Source organism: Cryptosporidium ubiquitum, assembly GCF_001865345.1.
Source record: "Cryptosporidium ubiquitum isolate 39726 chromosome Unknown contig_23, whole genome shotgun sequence".
Classification (NCBI taxonomy): domain Eukaryota; phylum Apicomplexa; class Conoidasida; order Eucoccidiorida; family Cryptosporidiidae; genus Cryptosporidium; species Cryptosporidium ubiquitum.
The window spans coordinates 116,524-133,707 of record NW_021639806.1 but is presented as its reverse complement, the minus strand read 5'-3'; the positions used below and the strand labels follow the sequence as shown (position 1 = coordinate 133,707).

The 17,184-nt window shown below is 31.7% G+C and overlaps 6 protein-coding genes across 6 annotated transcripts; 1 reads left to right on the top strand and 5 right to left on the bottom strand.

Annotated features, from left to right (window-relative positions):
- Positions 1–615: 615 nt before the first annotated feature.
- On the top strand, positions 616–1,254 carry cubi_03764 (methylated-DNA-protein-cysteine methyltransferase; the record flags this gene model as incomplete). Its single annotated transcript, XM_029020778.1, has 1 exon — positions 616–1,254. The coding sequence occupies one exon, from the start codon at positions 616–618 to the stop codon at positions 1,252–1,254; it is 639 nt and encodes a 212-aa protein (XP_028876297.1).
- An 839-nt stretch (positions 1,255–2,093) lies between these two features.
- cubi_03763 (uncharacterized protein) lies at positions 2,094–2,924 on the bottom strand (the record flags this gene model as incomplete). The annotated part of the gene is made up of 1 exon (XM_029020777.1): positions 2,094–2,924. The coding sequence occupies one exon, from the start codon at positions 2,922–2,924 to the stop codon at positions 2,094–2,096; it is 831 nt and encodes a 276-aa protein (XP_028876296.1).
- A 2,027-nt stretch (positions 2,925–4,951) lies between these two features.
- On the bottom strand, positions 4,952–5,893 carry cubi_03762 (uncharacterized protein; the record flags this gene model as incomplete). The annotated part of the gene is made up of 1 exon (XM_029020776.1): positions 4,952–5,893. The coding sequence occupies one exon, from the start codon at positions 5,891–5,893 to the stop codon at positions 4,952–4,954; it is 942 nt and encodes a 313-aa protein (XP_028876295.1).
- Positions 5,894–9,097: 3,204 nt separating this feature from the next.
- Positions 9,098–9,808, bottom strand: cubi_03761 (uncharacterized protein; the record flags this gene model as incomplete). Its single annotated transcript, XM_029020775.1, has 1 exon — positions 9,098–9,808. The coding sequence occupies one exon, from the start codon at positions 9,806–9,808 to the stop codon at positions 9,098–9,100; it is 711 nt and encodes a 236-aa protein (XP_028876294.1).
- A 227-nt stretch (positions 9,809–10,035) lies between these two features.
- On the bottom strand, positions 10,036–12,555 carry cubi_03760 (uncharacterized protein; the record flags this gene model as incomplete). Its single annotated transcript, XM_029020774.1, has 1 exon — positions 10,036–12,555. One exon carries the CDS (start codon positions 12,553–12,555, stop codon positions 10,036–10,038), a length of 2,520 nt encoding a protein of 839 aa, XP_028876293.1.
- A 667-nt stretch (positions 12,556–13,222) lies between these two features.
- Positions 13,223–16,639, bottom strand: cubi_03759 (uncharacterized protein; the record flags this gene model as incomplete). The annotated part of the gene is made up of 1 exon (XM_029020773.1): positions 13,223–16,639. The coding sequence occupies one exon, from the start codon at positions 16,637–16,639 to the stop codon at positions 13,223–13,225; it is 3,417 nt and encodes a 1,138-aa protein (XP_028876292.1).
- Between the last annotated feature and the right edge of the window lie 545 nt (positions 16,640–17,184).

Below are 17,184 nucleotides of genomic sequence, written 5' to 3'. Positions count from 1 at the left end.
TCTCAATTTCTATGTTTAATCACAATACAATTACCGAATTATGTTTCTTATTCTATTCAAATATTTTTTTCAGAACATATTTATTTAGTTTACATATTAAAATTTTAGAATAACATTGACCAATTTGAATTCACTTTTTTATTGCAATCAAAAAATTAAGAAATATATCACGGTAATTAACTTTAAAGGTATATTAAATAAATTCATATTATCTATTATTGTATGATTCATAAGAATTATTATTTTCAATTGTTTATTATCACTTTCTTTAGTTATCAGTGCTGAAGACTTTTTGATTTAAGAAATTAACGGTTCAACTATGTTAAAAAACAAAAATCAGCAAGATCAATTGAACCTATTTGATTTTTGAATTACATTTCTATATTGTCGCAATTTGTTAGCTCTTGTTTTAAATTACTTCATTATTAATATTTTAAAACGATAAACCATAATCAACTAATTTCATATTATAAATTTACTAAATTTTTATATAATATATATTTTTATTTACAATTTTTACAAAATTATCGCTTCCATTTGATTTTTGTTTGTAAATTATTCTTAAGAAAAAATTTACAATTTTTTTTTTTGACCAATTTATCCTAAAACTCTTTAATGAAGTTTGATTACTCACAAAAAGAATTAGAAATAATAAAACTGAAGGATGAAAAAATAAAAATTATTATTGAGGAAATTGGCTATATTGAAAGGGAATGTATAGATGACCTTTTTCAAGGATTGTTTTTTATCATTATAGGCCAACAACTTTCTCAAAAAGCTCAGGTCAGTATTTGGGAAAGAGCCAAGAGAATGCTCAAAAGCATCGATCCTGTAACTATTTCCACATATTCAGTAGAAGAAATTAAAAAAGTTGGTTTAAGCCTAAAAAAAGCAACATTTATTAAAGGAATTGCCGATAAAATAGTTAATAGAGAGATCAATTTAAATCTGCTTTATGAAAAAGATGACCAAGAAGTTTGTGAAGAACTAACTAAATTAGATGGGATCGGAGTTTGGAGTGCAGAAATGGTTATGATATTTTGTATGAATAGGAAAAACGTTTTTAGTTTTTCGGATACTGCAATTAAAAAAGCGCTGAAAATTATATATGGACACAAAGAGATTACAAAGGATATTTTTGAGAATTACAGACGATTATTTTCTCCTTATTGTTCAATAGTTAGTCTTTATTTATGGGAAATCTCTAACCGAAATTATAAAAACAAACTTTCTAAAAAGAACATAAATCTATAATGGAATTATCTTTGTTAAATTAAAACAGCCTTAATATGTTCCATCCAATATAAACATGAATTAATAAATTAAATTGACTAATTTTTCGCAAAAAAATGTTACTTTTCTTATGCCTCGACCGAATTTTCGGAAAAATAATTTAGATAACTTGAATTGTTTTAAAGGTTGTTATTTTTTGATTAAATGAAAACAATTATTTTCACTTTAAGCTGACTTAAATTTTTGCAGAACTTAGTATTTAAATATTAAACCTTCGATCAATATCAAATAATTAATAAAAAATGGAACTAGGTTTAATATTGTTATTTTAGAAGATTAATGTTAACTGTCTGATTATTTAAATATCTATTTATTTTGTCCAATTTTTGAATTGTATTTCGTAAAACAATTTTTATTTAGTGATTGTGTTTGAATAATAAATAATTACTCTTCAATAAGGCCATACTTTTAAAAATTGTCCAAGTATAATAGTTTAAAACAATGAAAATCAAAGTAGTTTTAAATATGAGCGCACTTTACATTAATGAGTTAAAAAAAAAGTATTAAATAAATGCTAAAAAGCTAACATTCTTGTTAAAACTGACAAAATTTCTCAAATCCATTTCCAAATTTAATTTGTCAATAATCAATCTCTAGAACAAAAGCATTATTTAAAGATGAATAGAAAATGAATATAATTGGTCTTAAGTAGTCAAAAAGTTAATAATCTGGTATAGTCGATCCTACAATCTAGTTCGACGTATAAAATCAATTATTCAGCTTAATTATTTGAATTTTCCAAATATTTGATATCATATTGTTCCAAGGTCTTAACAATCAAAGATAATATTTTCACTTAATCATACCAAAATATCCTTCGTCCTTTCGAACAATGAGACTCTCTTAAAATGCTCCTCTGAAAGAGATAGCAACTCAGATTCTAAAATCCAGCATTCGGTCCTCAATAAATGACAGTCAACAGAATTATCTTCTGCCTTTTCATTTTTCATACATGAGAGCTCATACTCAATAGTCTTATTGGTTAAAGTAGATTCAAATTGAGAAATAACTCTTCTTAAAAAAGATCTCTCTAGCATCAGAAGTTCGTAATCTTTCAGAATATTTTCTGATCTTCCAACAAAACCATTCGAGTTGAAGTATCTGGATTGAACAGAAATAGCATTTGCCTCAAGCGAAAAACATTCATTTTTCTTGCTCACAAATTTTTCTTTCAAGATTTCAGCCTTGTTTTCCAGTAGGTCAATTAAGAAAAGTGTGTCACCACATCTTGTGCCATCATGATATTCATTGTAATGCTCACATTTCAATCTATAGTACATAGTGAGAAAATATGAATATTCACTTAAGATACCTCTAATTAAAGTGTACTGAGGTAAGCTCTCATAACAATTTAATGCTCTACTTGTATTTGAGTTTTGGAATAATACTGGATCCATTTTAATTTCAGTTATATCCATATTCAACGGAGATATATTCTTGAATAGCCTTGGAACTTTTTCAGAAATGCTATCTTCCGAATTTTTTATCGATTCTCCAACTTTTTGAATTGGCTCCCTTAAAGAAATCATTGAGATTTTGTCAAGATCTAACTTAATATCATTTTTATTAAGTAATGTGAATGCAATAGCAAAAACGGAAATAAATGCTGCCTTGTTGCTTAATAAAAACATTTTCTGAAAAATATTATTCTTAAAATTTTGAAAATATTTCGTGGCTTGATAAAAATTCTCAGTAAAACTTCTAATCTTTTTTGCTATTTTAAATTCTTTAATATCCAAAATAACATGTTTATGTATTTTACGCTCGTTGTCACCCCCCACCCCCTTTAAAAAACTGGATACTTAGGTGTGTGTTAGTTTGTGCCCCATGCGGAATATAATCATTGTTTATAATCACATCGCAATTTGGAAAAAACTCAAAACCCCGATTTATATTACAAATTAACTACATAATTCTCATATTTTTTTAGTTTTGTGGTTTAAAGCTATTTTTTCTAATATTAAAGTTAATCAGTAAATTATTTTCAGAACAAAAATGTGCCAAGAGGCTTTTTTTCAGTATTAGGATGTAAATATTCTTTAGATTCTTTATGATTTCAATCTTAACACTTTAAGCTTTTAGCTTCACATGGATAAGCAGATCAAAATGAATATATTCATCTTATTAATAACTTCAAATTACAGTAATATGTAAAGTCAACTACAAATATTTGTTCCTTTGAAATATCTTTTTTAAACATATTTAGATTAATACTTCTCTATCAAGTTTCTATAACCAAATGCTTTAATAACTTTAATAGTTTTACTTTAAAATTTCTTTCTAAATATTGTATTTATGATTCAATCTTTGAATCGATCAAGCCAGCTTTATCTAATTCTTTCCTGAAATCTACCAATAAAATTGCTTCGAATTCATTAACTACAGAATATTTCAAATAATTGGAAATACTCATTTTCATAGATGCATTGATAAATTTGAAATAAATCGAGTAATTAATAATACATATTTATGTGAATTACATAGTTAAATTCAAGAAACATGCTTAGGAAAACCTCTGAAATTTTATTCAAGTCAACAATGTTTAACATAGTACAAAATCCTAAATATTTTTTTTTAGATGCTTTAATTGAAATAAGCAGAGTTTATTTGCATTTTAAGTAAATAAATAATGGGAAGTAGATTGTCTTCCAAACCTCTGGAAAAATCTAGAAGGGACTTCTCATTCAATATGGGGTTGGAGTTCTTATCGGTACTTTAAACACCTTATCGTCTTTTTCAATTATAAAAAAAACTGATTACTCCGGGATTTATCCCAGTTTTTATGAGTTCGCATCACTAAAATTCCTTGAATTATACGGTGGTGATTATCTTATTTTTCCTTCATTAGAATTATTTGAGAAGACTGTGCATTTAAACATTTACTAAATTAAGCAAACAAATTTAAAGAAACGAAAAACATTAATGGACAAAATAGATTGAGTTTCAAACACAGCAATAGATCCATCAACTATTTACTAACCGTATACCACCGCGATTAATGAAACATAATTTAAACGCCTTAAGCTACTTTAGAGTCAAAATATTTTGTAATTACCAAAAATTTTTTCCTTCGACCAGAAAATGGAAAAATATCAATTTTTAGATACCTCCTCAATTCTTACTGCAATTCTCATACAGAATTGCGCAATATTCTTAAATTTTGCTAACAAATCTTAATTACACATGAGATTTTGCCCTTTCTTCAAAACTATTAAACTATCTAAATTTTCTTTTGCTATTTTTTCAATTCCAAATCCTTTCGATAAACTTTTTTTTATCGCTACAAAACTTACAATATCAAAAAATTTAAAGGACTTCATTAAGGCAAAAATAGGTAGAGAAATATTCAGAAATTGAGCTATTCCCCCAAAAGAGTGCCTTGATCGGAATAATAGTCGGTCATATAGTTAAATGCTTGCTCAGATAGGTAGTCACAAACAAGTTAAAATAAACTAAATAATGCAAACCTTTTTTTCCAAATTAAAGTAGAAAATCTTGAAATCATCATTTTAAATCAAAAATCTTTCAATAAAATCAGTTCAAAATCATTTAAACTGACAATTGATTAAAAATAAGTGTAAACATCGAACCTGAAAATTTGCTCATTAAAATGAGCCATTATTCTTTCACTAACGGAAACCACTTGTTATCCGTAGTTTCAATATCTATTGAGTCGGAAACCAGATGGTAAGAAAGGCTTTGGTGGTGGAGAGTCATATTTATCTTCTTGACGTGGACCATGATGATGATGGTGATGGTGATGGTGATGGCGATGGCGACGGTGATGACGACGGCGATGGCTATTATGGTGGCTACGATGACAGGCTTGGTTCTTTTTTTGGCTTGCAGCCAATGCACGTTCTCTCCAATTTGGAGGTAATGGTGGTTTTCCTTGAGGTTCTGCATGATTGCCATGATTAGTTACAGAATTTTCACCTGGAACATTCTCGTAGAGTGAATTCGTAGATTGAAGACCTCTAGTTTCTGGAACATTGTCATAAACCGAAAGTGGGCGTTGAACATATGCAGCACCTAATGAACTCATATCTTGGTAATCGTTGTCAGAACCACTACTATCTTCACTATCACCATCATCCTCGCTAACACTATCAACCTCACTATCACCGTCAACCTCATCATTATGTTCACTATCACTAGATTTTTTGTTGCTCTTGCAACCTGAATCAGTTTTGGTAAATGGGAACAAAGGGAAAGGAGGTTGTGTCCGTAACATATTAACATAAATACTATTTGGGTCTTCAGGTGGGAAAGAGGCATAACTTCCAAAAGCAGATTGAGATTGAAAAGGGGATGAAGGGGGGGATTGAGAGGGAGATTGAAGGGAAGATGAAGGGGGTGATCGGCCATTTCGGCTCTTCCCTTCAACCTCATCATTTCTAGAACTTGAACTTCCACTTTTCCTGTTCCGGCTTGATCCTAAACATAAAAGACTTTTAAATCCGCAACCAGTGGAGCTTCTCAGCCTGATAATCGAAAACTCGAATGACTGATTTAAATGATTGTTACCTTCCAACAATACTAGTTGGAGAAATACATTTATTGAGATGAACAAAATAAATAAAAACTGAATTTCACACATCAAATTATTATAACTTTCAACACATAAATCACTTAGAACGTATCTACTGAACTCAAAACGGTTCAGATAACCATCAAAAAGTTAAAATAATGTTTCTGTTGTTCTTTTTTTACAAGTTTTGTAAAAATGAATAAGACATCCCGCCCGAAAAACTAATAAACAAATCAACAAAATATGCAGCGCATAATTATCTAAATATTTTAAGTCAAAAAACACTTTTCTCATATAACAGGCAGTAGTAAAAATATGAAATCTATATATTTTTAGAGACGTACACATTGAAAATCCAGGTTTATTTTGGAACAAATAATTTGAGAAATAAATAAACAAAGTATCAATTTTTAAAATTGTTTTGAACAAAAATTTACAGATATTTGTCAGAAATGTTTTGAAATGAATTGAATCTTCACATTTCTGTGAACTAGAAATCTTTTATGAATACTGAACTCGTTTCGTAAACAAAGATTAGTATAAATTGATGTTCAGATGAGAAGATCGCTTCTTTATATATTAATCTTTTCAAATGAATATTCTTTATATGAAACTGATTTACACTTGTTGATTAGTTTTGATATTTCATGATCATTAGGATTAACATTAAACTAATATAAAAGATAGGTGCTTATTAGACGTGCTAGGAGACAGTGATCTTCGGTTTTATGATTGCAGCAGAACTCTTTTTAATCATAAACTTCGATGTAATGTTTGTATAATTGGTAGTTATAATCCAATCATTCAATTTTTTGTTATTTCTCTTCCCCCCATTTATTAAATTCCAAGCACTATTAGTTAAGATTTTCTACTTAATTTTTCTGTGTATATAATGCAAAAAATAAAATATTGTTTAAATATTACTTGAAAACAATGTACTTTCATAACTGTCTTTACCAGTTAATTGGCAAGATAAAAATTTATGTAAATATTACATTAAAGTATAAAAAATGATTAAGTATTGGCTTTGAATTCTATACAATACGTAAATTAAACAATTATTAATCCATATTTTCACGTTTTTTAAATATAATAAACTGGTAATTCATTGACCAAAATAATATTTTATAAGTAACCCTAAATTAAAATTTGCTGAAAGTGCGAATTCTTGTAGAATAAGTCTTTTGTTATATTTGCCGTCATAAAATTAAAAATTATCGAAACATACATATTAATCACTATAATTGCAACTGAATTCAGTTCATGAACCATTTACTTCTTGTTTGTGCTTAGAAGCAGAAGTTTTTGTCTTAATCCGTCCTGATTGTATTTTTGCCTTTTTTCAGTTGGTTAATTTTGAAAGAATTTTAAATTAAGGACCCTTGTTTTATCTTCCAAGGTCTTTAATAGGCAATCTCAAAATAGAATGTACCAGATTTGATTCTTGATCGCTTATGTAAAAGTGCCTTGATCAAGCAAACATTTTAAATGTATTTTCTACTTTTACTTAATTCATCTTTAATTTACGAAGGATTTATGGGTATTCCTTGTATGGTACTTTTTCATCCTTTTTGCTTTTCTTTATTAGCCAAATAAATCTTCTCAAAAATTTGTAAAGAGCTCTTTTTAGCTTCGGGTCTTTCTTTCTGTTTTATTTGAATCGCATCTCAACCTTGATAATCTAAATAAACTTTTAAGCAGTACATATTCTTTGCAACTAATTCAATAGCGGGATCTCTGTAGTTAGACTTTACAATTCTGGTATCTGCAAATCAATTCAGAGGTATACAATGCGAACTCGATCATTGTTATTATTTCTGAATCCTCAAAGTACTCTGAATCCAAATTTGATTAATGATAGTCATTTGAATAACTCATCATACACTCAATATATAAAATACCTAATTCAAAAAATTTAATATAACTTTTCGCAGAAAGAATCTGTTTTTTTTTGCAAAATTTATGAGCGCTTTATTCCTAGTTTTTGTTGATTATTACGTGTTTATTCTCATATTAATCTGCATAGTCGTTATTTATGATTCCCTTTAATCGTTTATTTTTAACATACTTAGTAACAAATTCGGAATCTGCCACCAGACTGTGTTTAATTGACAGATACATTTTTTTTAAGTACTTTAGAAAAAAAAAAAAAAGAAAAAAAAAACGGATAACATATTTTCAACTGAGATTGAATCCCTTATGGAACTAAAATTAATTGTAGTACCACATTATAAGGCGTAACTAAATATATTTCAGATGAATCCTTAGAGTTGTTTCCAAAGAAAAACTAAATTTTATTGTTTAAATATTCTCAGAGTAGTAGATAATTGTTTGATTATCTGTTTTTTCATACCAGTATTAGCAAGTGTTTGATTACTCTAGCAGGTCTAATTGTAGCTTCCAACTTAAAATATTACATTATGAATTTTAGTTTAAAGATTATTCACAATTTAATAAGAGTTGGAAAACAAACCAAGATAAATAAAAAGAAATATAATTGCTTTTTCGAGAATTGTTCGTTGAGAAACGTAATTGGAATAGGAATAACCTAACTAAAATTCAAAAATATGTTCTCAACCCCAATTCAAAGATTTCATTAATCCAATAAAAAACTTGTAAATCTAACTTCCCCCACTTTAATCTTAATTTTTAAAATACCCATAATATTTTCATGCGTTATATTTTTTATTTATAAAAAAATATTATTTATCGTGATATCAAGATGATTCAGATTTCTTAATTATGGAGACAAGATCCCAGCTTATAATATTATACTGAAACATTTTCTTAACATTAAGAACTTCTAACATAAGTGCTCTGAGTAAACTTCTAGAAACTAAATTTGACGGTACTAATATATTCTTTGATTGTAAACTTTACAAATCTTCTAAAAAAATCATAAAATACTATTTTTATTTCTTAAACATAAATAATTGCAAAATTAACATACAAAAGTCCATTAAGCTGAGAAACGGTTTCTTTTATAATCAATCAAATAATGGTTTTCTATGCCTGAATCCAAAATCATAGGCTTCTAATAATTTTTATGCAATAAAATCGAACCTTCACCTGTAAAAACTACTTTCAAGCTCAAGTGTTTCCAAGAGTCAAGAATCCACCACGAAATAACTTAAATGAGCCCTTATATTAAAACTCTTTTTCTTTTAAGAATAGCATGTTATTCAGAATTATTTAAGATAAACTTCAGAAATTGAATCTGTATCTTTGTTACCAGAAACATCTTAGTCTTAGCCAGATAATCCAGAATCTACTTCAATTCATATTAAAAAATATTGTACGTGGTTTTGGAGTTGGTTTTCCCTCTAAACCTTTCTTATCTTTATTCCGAGGTTTGGGTATTGGTCTATAAGACTGACCTCCCAAGCTTGATTTAACTTGAGTTCCCTCACTACCTTGAATTCCCTCACTGCCTTGAGTTCCTTCATTGCCCTGAGTTCCCTCATTGCCCTGAGTTCCCTCATTGCCCTGAGTTCCCTCATTGCCTTGAGTTCTCTCATTACCTTGAGTTCCCTCATTACCTTGAGTTTCCTCATTACCTTGGTCAGGCAAATTGTTATCTTCCGCACCCACACCTTGGGTATTTTCTGTATGTTCGTTTTCGATAACCAAATCTGAAACATTAGGGTCATTCCTTTTTGAACTACTTTTAGTTGCCCTAAGTTTAATTCCACATCTGGTAACTTTGTTTTTTTGAAGTGGCATTTTATTATTATGGCTTTGATAACCATCGTATTCTCCGTCGCCACCATCTCCCCGATTTATACAAAACAAACGGCCAAAGCAACCTCTAATTCTCCCCCCAATTCCCGAAAAACATGAAAGACACCTCGGTTTCCCAAGTTGTAAATATGAATGTTCAATTTGTCCATCAGCATATACTTTATTATCTGCTAAGTCATGAAAATAACTCAGAGAAAGCGCTAAACACGATATAAATATTAAGGGCTTTAATCTAAACAACATAACCTTCTGGTTAAATTGCTATAAAAACAGAACAAATTAATATAAAATTCAATGAATCGAAATTTGCTAATTTATCAAAAGATAATGAAACCTTCTCGACAGAAACATTGAGAAATTGCAAAAAACTTTCCATTGATAGATCAAATTTAATCCAAAAAAAGATCAATTCAAATGTACATTTTTAGATCGTTACCGCTCATTCCAAACCTAAAATTTCTACTAATATATTAAGTGTCGTCGATACCCGAATAATTATCAAAAACTGTCTTGTGTATGGGATTTTTTCTATAAGGAGTTTTTGTAGAAGAAACTGCGTCGGTGGAAAATGGGGGGTCTTTCATTCTTGGGCCTCTGCCTTCATCCTTGTATACATACTCATTTTCGAGAATCCCAGCCTGGTTTAAACCGTTTTTTGCGGACTTCTTCCTGTTATTGAACGGTTTCTCTTTTTCTTCATTTAAATACAATTCTGAATCTTGAACAATCTGTCTTTCAAGATTTCTCCTATATTCTTCTCGATCCAAACCTGCTTCAACCCTCTTCCTTTCTCCCTTCTCCAAAATCTTTATTTTCTTCTTTTCTATAGGGTCAGCAACGACCCTGCCTTGCTTGAGTATTGTAGTTTTAGTATTAAAGCTTTCTTTTTGTCTCAAAGCTTCAGCTGGGTTGTAACCATCATTTACAGGAAGTAATCTAGATGCTCTTGGCCTGTGAGGCAGCTTGTATGGTTGATTTTCATTATATTCTGCAGTTTCGCGAATAATTTTACGGAACATTGCTTCCTTTGCCTCTTCCGCTTCGTCTTCATCAGGAAATAGAATATCTTCTTTTATATGCTGACGCATAAATATTTCAATTTCACTTGCAGGAATAGTATCTAGTTCCAATGAAAGTAATTCTTTCTCATATTCATTATCAGCTTTCTCATTTCCTCCCTTATTGTCGCTTATATCATCTGGAATCGCCTTACCTTGAGGAATAAATACCCACGAATTTTCAAACTGGCTTAGCCAGTCTTGTCGAGTTTCATATTTGTTAGATAAATCAATCAGTTCATTATAGGTACTGTCTTCGGCTCTTAATTGTAACACGTCAGCCACATATTCTCTATATTTTTTTTCTAGTCTCTCGCAAAACATGTTTTTAAAACCTTTAATGGGATTTCGGAATAAACGGTGTGATTTTGGCCTACGAATCGCTTCACTAGACATGTCTGCGATAATTCTGCTCGGTGGAATACCTTTTACTTGGTCACTTCCCAATAGAGCATCGTACCTTTGACTCGCTCTTGGATCATATTTTCCAATACTTTCCATTGCATGATCAAAAAGAACCTCCCTCCATCCAAAGAGCGTTTTTTTTGGTAGGAAACTAAACGAAATTTTTGGAACTGAAATTTCCAAATCGTATATTTCCTTTCTTTTTACGTTTTGTTTTTGTTTCTTTTTAGAGTAATAATCCCAAAATAGTTTTTCTGCGTCTTTCCTTTGCTTATCAGGGTTGTTACTATTCATTGTGTTAATGACTCCAGTAAGATCTTCTACTCCTTCAAAGTCCTTTAACATTCTATTTCTTGCTTCTAAATTTATTGCCCTCCGTGCCACCTGCCAATTAATGTATTTATCGGACGAAGATCTTCCTGAGCCACTCACTATATCTTTTTTTACAATTTCAGGCTCTTTTAATCTGCTAACTGGCTTCTTCTTTCTTATTTCCTTAGATTTGTTTTCCTGTTTAAATCTAAATTTGTCTAATAGTGATTTTACTCCAAATGTACCAAACTCATCTAAAAATCCATCAGTAGAGTAGACCTTCTGAGGAAAAACATACTCCATACGCTTCTTTTTAAGTCCGTCACTAAGTTCTCGGACTTTCCCTGCCATCTTCTGTTCTAACCACACTTTATTTGAAAAAATTGGATTACCTTCACGATCATAGCCCCAAATCTTTCTTTCTGTGAACCTTGTGGGGTTTACTATAGATTTATGCAATTTTTCATAATCTTCAAGGTCTCTCTCAGCATCATACCTAGATTCCAAACCATATATCTCCATAAACGGATCAGCCTTATCATCTCCTGTCACTCCAAATATGTCAACCATTGCAAGGTGAGGTGCCTGAGGGCCAAATGGAATATCCTTATACTTGTGTTTACGTCTCAACTTAAGCAATTTTTTCTTCATTTCAGTATCATATTTCAATATTTTTTTTTGTTCTTCAGAGCCGGGGTCTGTATCATCTAGCCTTGCTGTCTTTCCAGCCAATTCATCTTCATCACCCTCTTCGCTCTGATCTACTAATGAAAGTTCATCATCATGTGCACGTACTACCTTCTCTCCTTGTTCCTTTAGTTCGTTGCGTTCTTTATCAGCGGCATCACGAGTCATTGTTCTGGAATCCAAATCTAGAGCAAACCCTTCATCCAATGGAATTAAACTCACATCGCTCGCCTTCTCTACTTCGTTCAATCCCTCAAGTTCTTCCTCCTCACCTTTTATGGCATCCGGCATATGTTTCAAGAAAAAATTCTCTGTAAAAACTACATTTCGGTTCAATTCATTAATATCCAAAGAATTTTCCTCCTCTGAGTATACTCTGCCCAAAATACTTAAAAGAACCAAAATCAATCCAAGTATTAAGGATCTATATTTCAAAGATAACTGTCTATTAACGAAAACTTTGCCAACTACAGTCCTCAAAGTCATATAATCGCATAAATTAAGAGAAAGCCTTATAAACAAATACATTATCAATTAAACCCCTACTTTCTATCATTATTTTATGTGACTCCACTATTATTCAGTTCAAATAACTTCTTATAATGATCTTTTTAACCTATACTTTTGGCGCCTGAAAATAGCCTTATAATGAAACACATTCGCCCTTATTTTCAGCAGCAAAGATCGCCAACTATGAACTCGCTTTAATGTATCTCTAGACCTAATTCCCAGATATAGTTACGAAATAACTCGAGCTTGCGAAAAGATTCAAATGGTACAAAAGTGGAATTAATTTTAGTGACTAACGGGAAGAGTTGTATCCAGAAACAATGAAGATTTCATTAAGCTAAAACCACAAAGTATTGATAAAAAGAACTGATCCCGCACCAATTATGTATGTGAATACGCACAAAAAGAAGGTACTATTTACCGAAGCCAAAATTTTCAAACGCAACTTGTTTTGGGGAAATCAGAAATAAGAAAGTTAATGAAACATTATCATCACCTTTCATACACAAATCATCAATACTTGATTATGAAACAGACATTGTTATACTTATCTTCTAATAAAAGAGCAATTCCACTTTTTCAACCAATTAGGAGATATTTATCGCCGGATCATAATAAACCGAGTACTGATTTATCTCCCCTGGAAAAAGAAAAACCAAGTTACTGTATTCCAATGTTAACCTCTTTATTCGATAACTTCACATCTTATTCTAGGAACTTGTGGTGTCAAAGGAACTTCTGGTGCCGGAATCTGAGAAAATTTTGACAATTCATCCTCTGCCTTTTTGACTTCCAAGTCCATTCTATTAACGCACTTAATCTTCTCCTGAAGGTCCTTGCTTTTAAGTTCTTCTTCTGACAATGCATTACAAACTTCCTCTTTAAGTTCTTCGACTGATTTCATAGATTGTTCTGCAAGCATTGAAGTTTTCTTGTATTGTGATCTCATTTCAGCTGTTTTTCCCTGACTAGCAATTCTGGCTTCTTCTATATCACTCAATGTCTTTCTAATTATGTTTAGAGCTGAGTTTCTAGCAACCAATAAAGCTGAAATTTCAGATTTCACATCAGACTGTTCCTTTAACAATTTGTCCAACTCCTGTTTGCGCAATGAACGCTTGTTTTTGATTTCCTCAATTTTCGAAATAAGAAGCGTCTCCCTAGCAAGTAGCTCACTAGCTTCCTTCGATTTCTCGTCAAGAGCAGCTCTGGACTTCTCGTACTCAGAAATTTTGGCCTCCACTTCGGCAAGCCTTTCCAGCATGTACTTAAGATCCTGCTCTGCAATTTTTACAGATTCCTCGAGTTTCTTCTGGTTTGTAGATAAGCCCTGCAACTTAATTGTTAAGGTTTCATAAATAACATGGAGTTCCTTAATTTTTACACTCATCTCAACAAAGCTTTGTCTGGCTTGTTCTGCCTCTTTTGCCTTTTGTTCAGCGACCAACTCCATTTCTTTGAGGAGAATCTCAGATTCTTTGATTGATATCGAAACAGCATTAACTTCAGCGGATTGAGAAACCATTAAGTTAGAGAGCTTTCCAAGCTCAGCACGCTCGGCCTCAACCTTATGCTGCTTAAGTTTCGTCTCCTCGCGTAGCTGGTCTCTAATGCGTTTAGACTCTTCAACCTTTCCTGTTAATACAGCATTAATCTCCTCCAACTTGCTTAAGAGTGCAAGGCGTCTACTGGAGTATTCTTCAATACACTTTCTCAATCTTTGCTCCTCTTCAAGCAACAAGTTCATATCCTTTTCAAAGTCGTTAGTGATCTCACGTTCATTTTTGATGATCTTCTCAAGTGACTCCTGGGCCTCATTATGTGCAATCCTTAATCTATCTTCTGTAACTACAGCAGATTCATAAGAGGCACTAAGCTTGGCGTCCTGTTTTAACTGTAACTTGAGCTGCTTCTGAATATCTAGAGCGTTTTTTATATGTTCAGTAGCCTTCTCTGCCGCCATCTTTGCTCTATTAGATGCTTCTCTTCTCCTGGCTTCTGCTTCTGAGGCTTCTATCAGAGCTTTTGCGCTAATATTGGCTGCCTGAGCCCTCTTCTCACTTGCTTCGACGAGTCTTTCCTCAAGCCTTGCTAATTCAGCTGCCCTTTGACTAGCTCTTAGCTTTGCATCATGATAATTCTTGACTTCTGTTGCAATTTTGGCTAATTCCATCGCCTTCTTCTCATTTTCAATTGCTTCCTCGTACTTCATAACTGCTTCTGCTGCGGTCTTAGAAGCCTTTTTGGAGTTTAAGGCCGCGAACTCAACGTTCTTCTTGGCTTCATTCAGCTCAGCCAAGGTCTCGTGCTCGTAAACTTTACTTACACTCTTAAAATTCTCAACATTTGATGGAGAAAGACAACGATCTCCTATCAAGGAAGAGTAAGTAGGTGTGTAAACAGGATCTGTCTTAAGTACATCTGCTCCTTTGGAATACAAATAAGCATCTCTACCTTCTAGTGAGAAAGCTGCGAGTTTTCCATCTTCTGTCAAACCATACCTTACCATTATCGGCAAAGGAATCCTGTTATTATTACCTCTAACCCAAATCTTGAGTTTCTTATCAAATTTCCATCCAGCATTAAACATATCTTGTAATGAACAAGCGCTTCCTTCCAGCAAAGATGTCATAACAGACTCCTCTGATCTGCTCTTAATTAACAAAATGGCCGCATCGAGTTTACCTCCAGTTGGAGAAACCAAAACTCCAGTTGGAGAGTATACTGGAGAAAGATTATCCACAAGCCCTAGAGGCTCTTGACGCAAAACTGCGGAACAAAAAACAATCAAACTGTTCTCAGTTGCCGGATCAAGCCCACCTGTCTCCGAAATAAATGATGGATAGAAATTTCCCAAGGATAAAGCGGTAGCTGCTGCACAAGTTTCCACAGAGTATGGGCTTGCAAATTTCCCTGATCTCTCTGGGGACTTGGACATTTGGCTCACCGCTACACAAAGTTCGTCATAATCACTTCTTAACTTTAAATCTTCAAAATAAACACTAAATAATGAAATCATTCTTCTAACTAGAACCAAATCCTGTTCAGAAAGACCTTGACAGTTCACCCCTAAGCCGGAAGAAACCACGGCAGTCGACTTTACATTCCCCATAGAACCAATTCTAATAGATTGACTAAAGTTAGGAACTCTGCTATCGTTTACATTGCTCATTACGAATAGAGTTGCATAAGTCCCTTTTTTAACGTGCTTACTAATCCTAGTTTCGATTGATACGTCATACTTTCGGAACTTCTTGGCCAATTCATAATAATCTCTATTTCGTTTTGAACTAACAAAGTCTAAGCAATGAGAGCAGCTCTTATTTAGTTCAAGGCATTTCTTGCAGCTGCCATCACTATTTAAAATAGAGTCTATTACTCTTAGTCTAGCTGCTAACTCGGCTATTTGGCGTTCATTAAATCTACCCCCATCCATTTTACCTAAATATTCTATAAATAACTGCCTAGCCCTTTCAATATTTCTTAAATCTGCTCCAGAAAGCATGTCTACCTTATTATCCACCTTATCATTGTAAAGGTATGCATAGTGAGCAGTGCCTCTCTCCAACTTGGAAATACCTCCATTCCCCGTATATACAAACTTTCCTCCCCCTTGTTTAGAAACCAAGAATACAAACTTTGAATTAATTTTCAAATTTTTAATTTGTCTCTCTATTTCTGGCATCACTCTCTTGTACTCTTCCTCATCGGAAACAACCTTTTCCAAATCTCTATCAATTGTCATAATCAAGTTGTATTTGGATTCACTTTGAGTCAATTTTAAATCGTTCTTAACTCCCTCTACACCATATCCAAAGTCAAGAGAGATCAATTTATATATAACACAAAGAACGCCCGTCTTTTCAAGAGCCTCACATCTAACCCCAGCAGCCTTGATGCATTCATCACTCGTCCCATCCGGTATAAATAAGACCCTTCTACTTTTTCCGCCAATAATTACTTCCATTTCTTTGTACGGGAAAGAGTAACCCGAAGAATTAGAGAGCATATCTGAGAGCTGAGTGCCATTCAGAGCAGATGACACTCCTAATATGGCCAAGAATAAAATTAATAGTGAAATCCTAAAATTAATCTGAAGCATTTTTGAAAATTAAAAAAGTGATTTTTGAAGACTGGTTAACCACTTAAAATCCATCTCCTTCGATTTTTACTTTAAGTTAAAACTGAACTCGGTACCCAACGTATTGTCTTAGTCCTACGTTATATCTTTTTAGCATAATTAAATAATAAAGTAATAATTTATAATATATTGAATTAAAATGTACGAGTTAAACAGAAAGTAGTTAATTTTAACTATTTAATTTAATAAATTGCAACTATATGTAATCTAAAAAATATAAATTCTCAATAATTAATATTTAAAATATATTTACATTTTTTTTGTTTATTAATGTTGGTTTTTGATTTATTTATTAACATACTTTTGATATTAATTATTTCTTCAAGTTCTTTCTATTAATAATAAAAAGGTTAATCTCCTGTTGAATAAATTTGATTTAAAAAAATATGCAGGGGTGAGACCCTTAAATTTTCTCAAAATTTTTTATTAGTTAGGGACTTATATTTATTGCACACTAAATATACTTATCAAAAAACATTTCGTTTATAGCTCTAGATTTTAGTTTT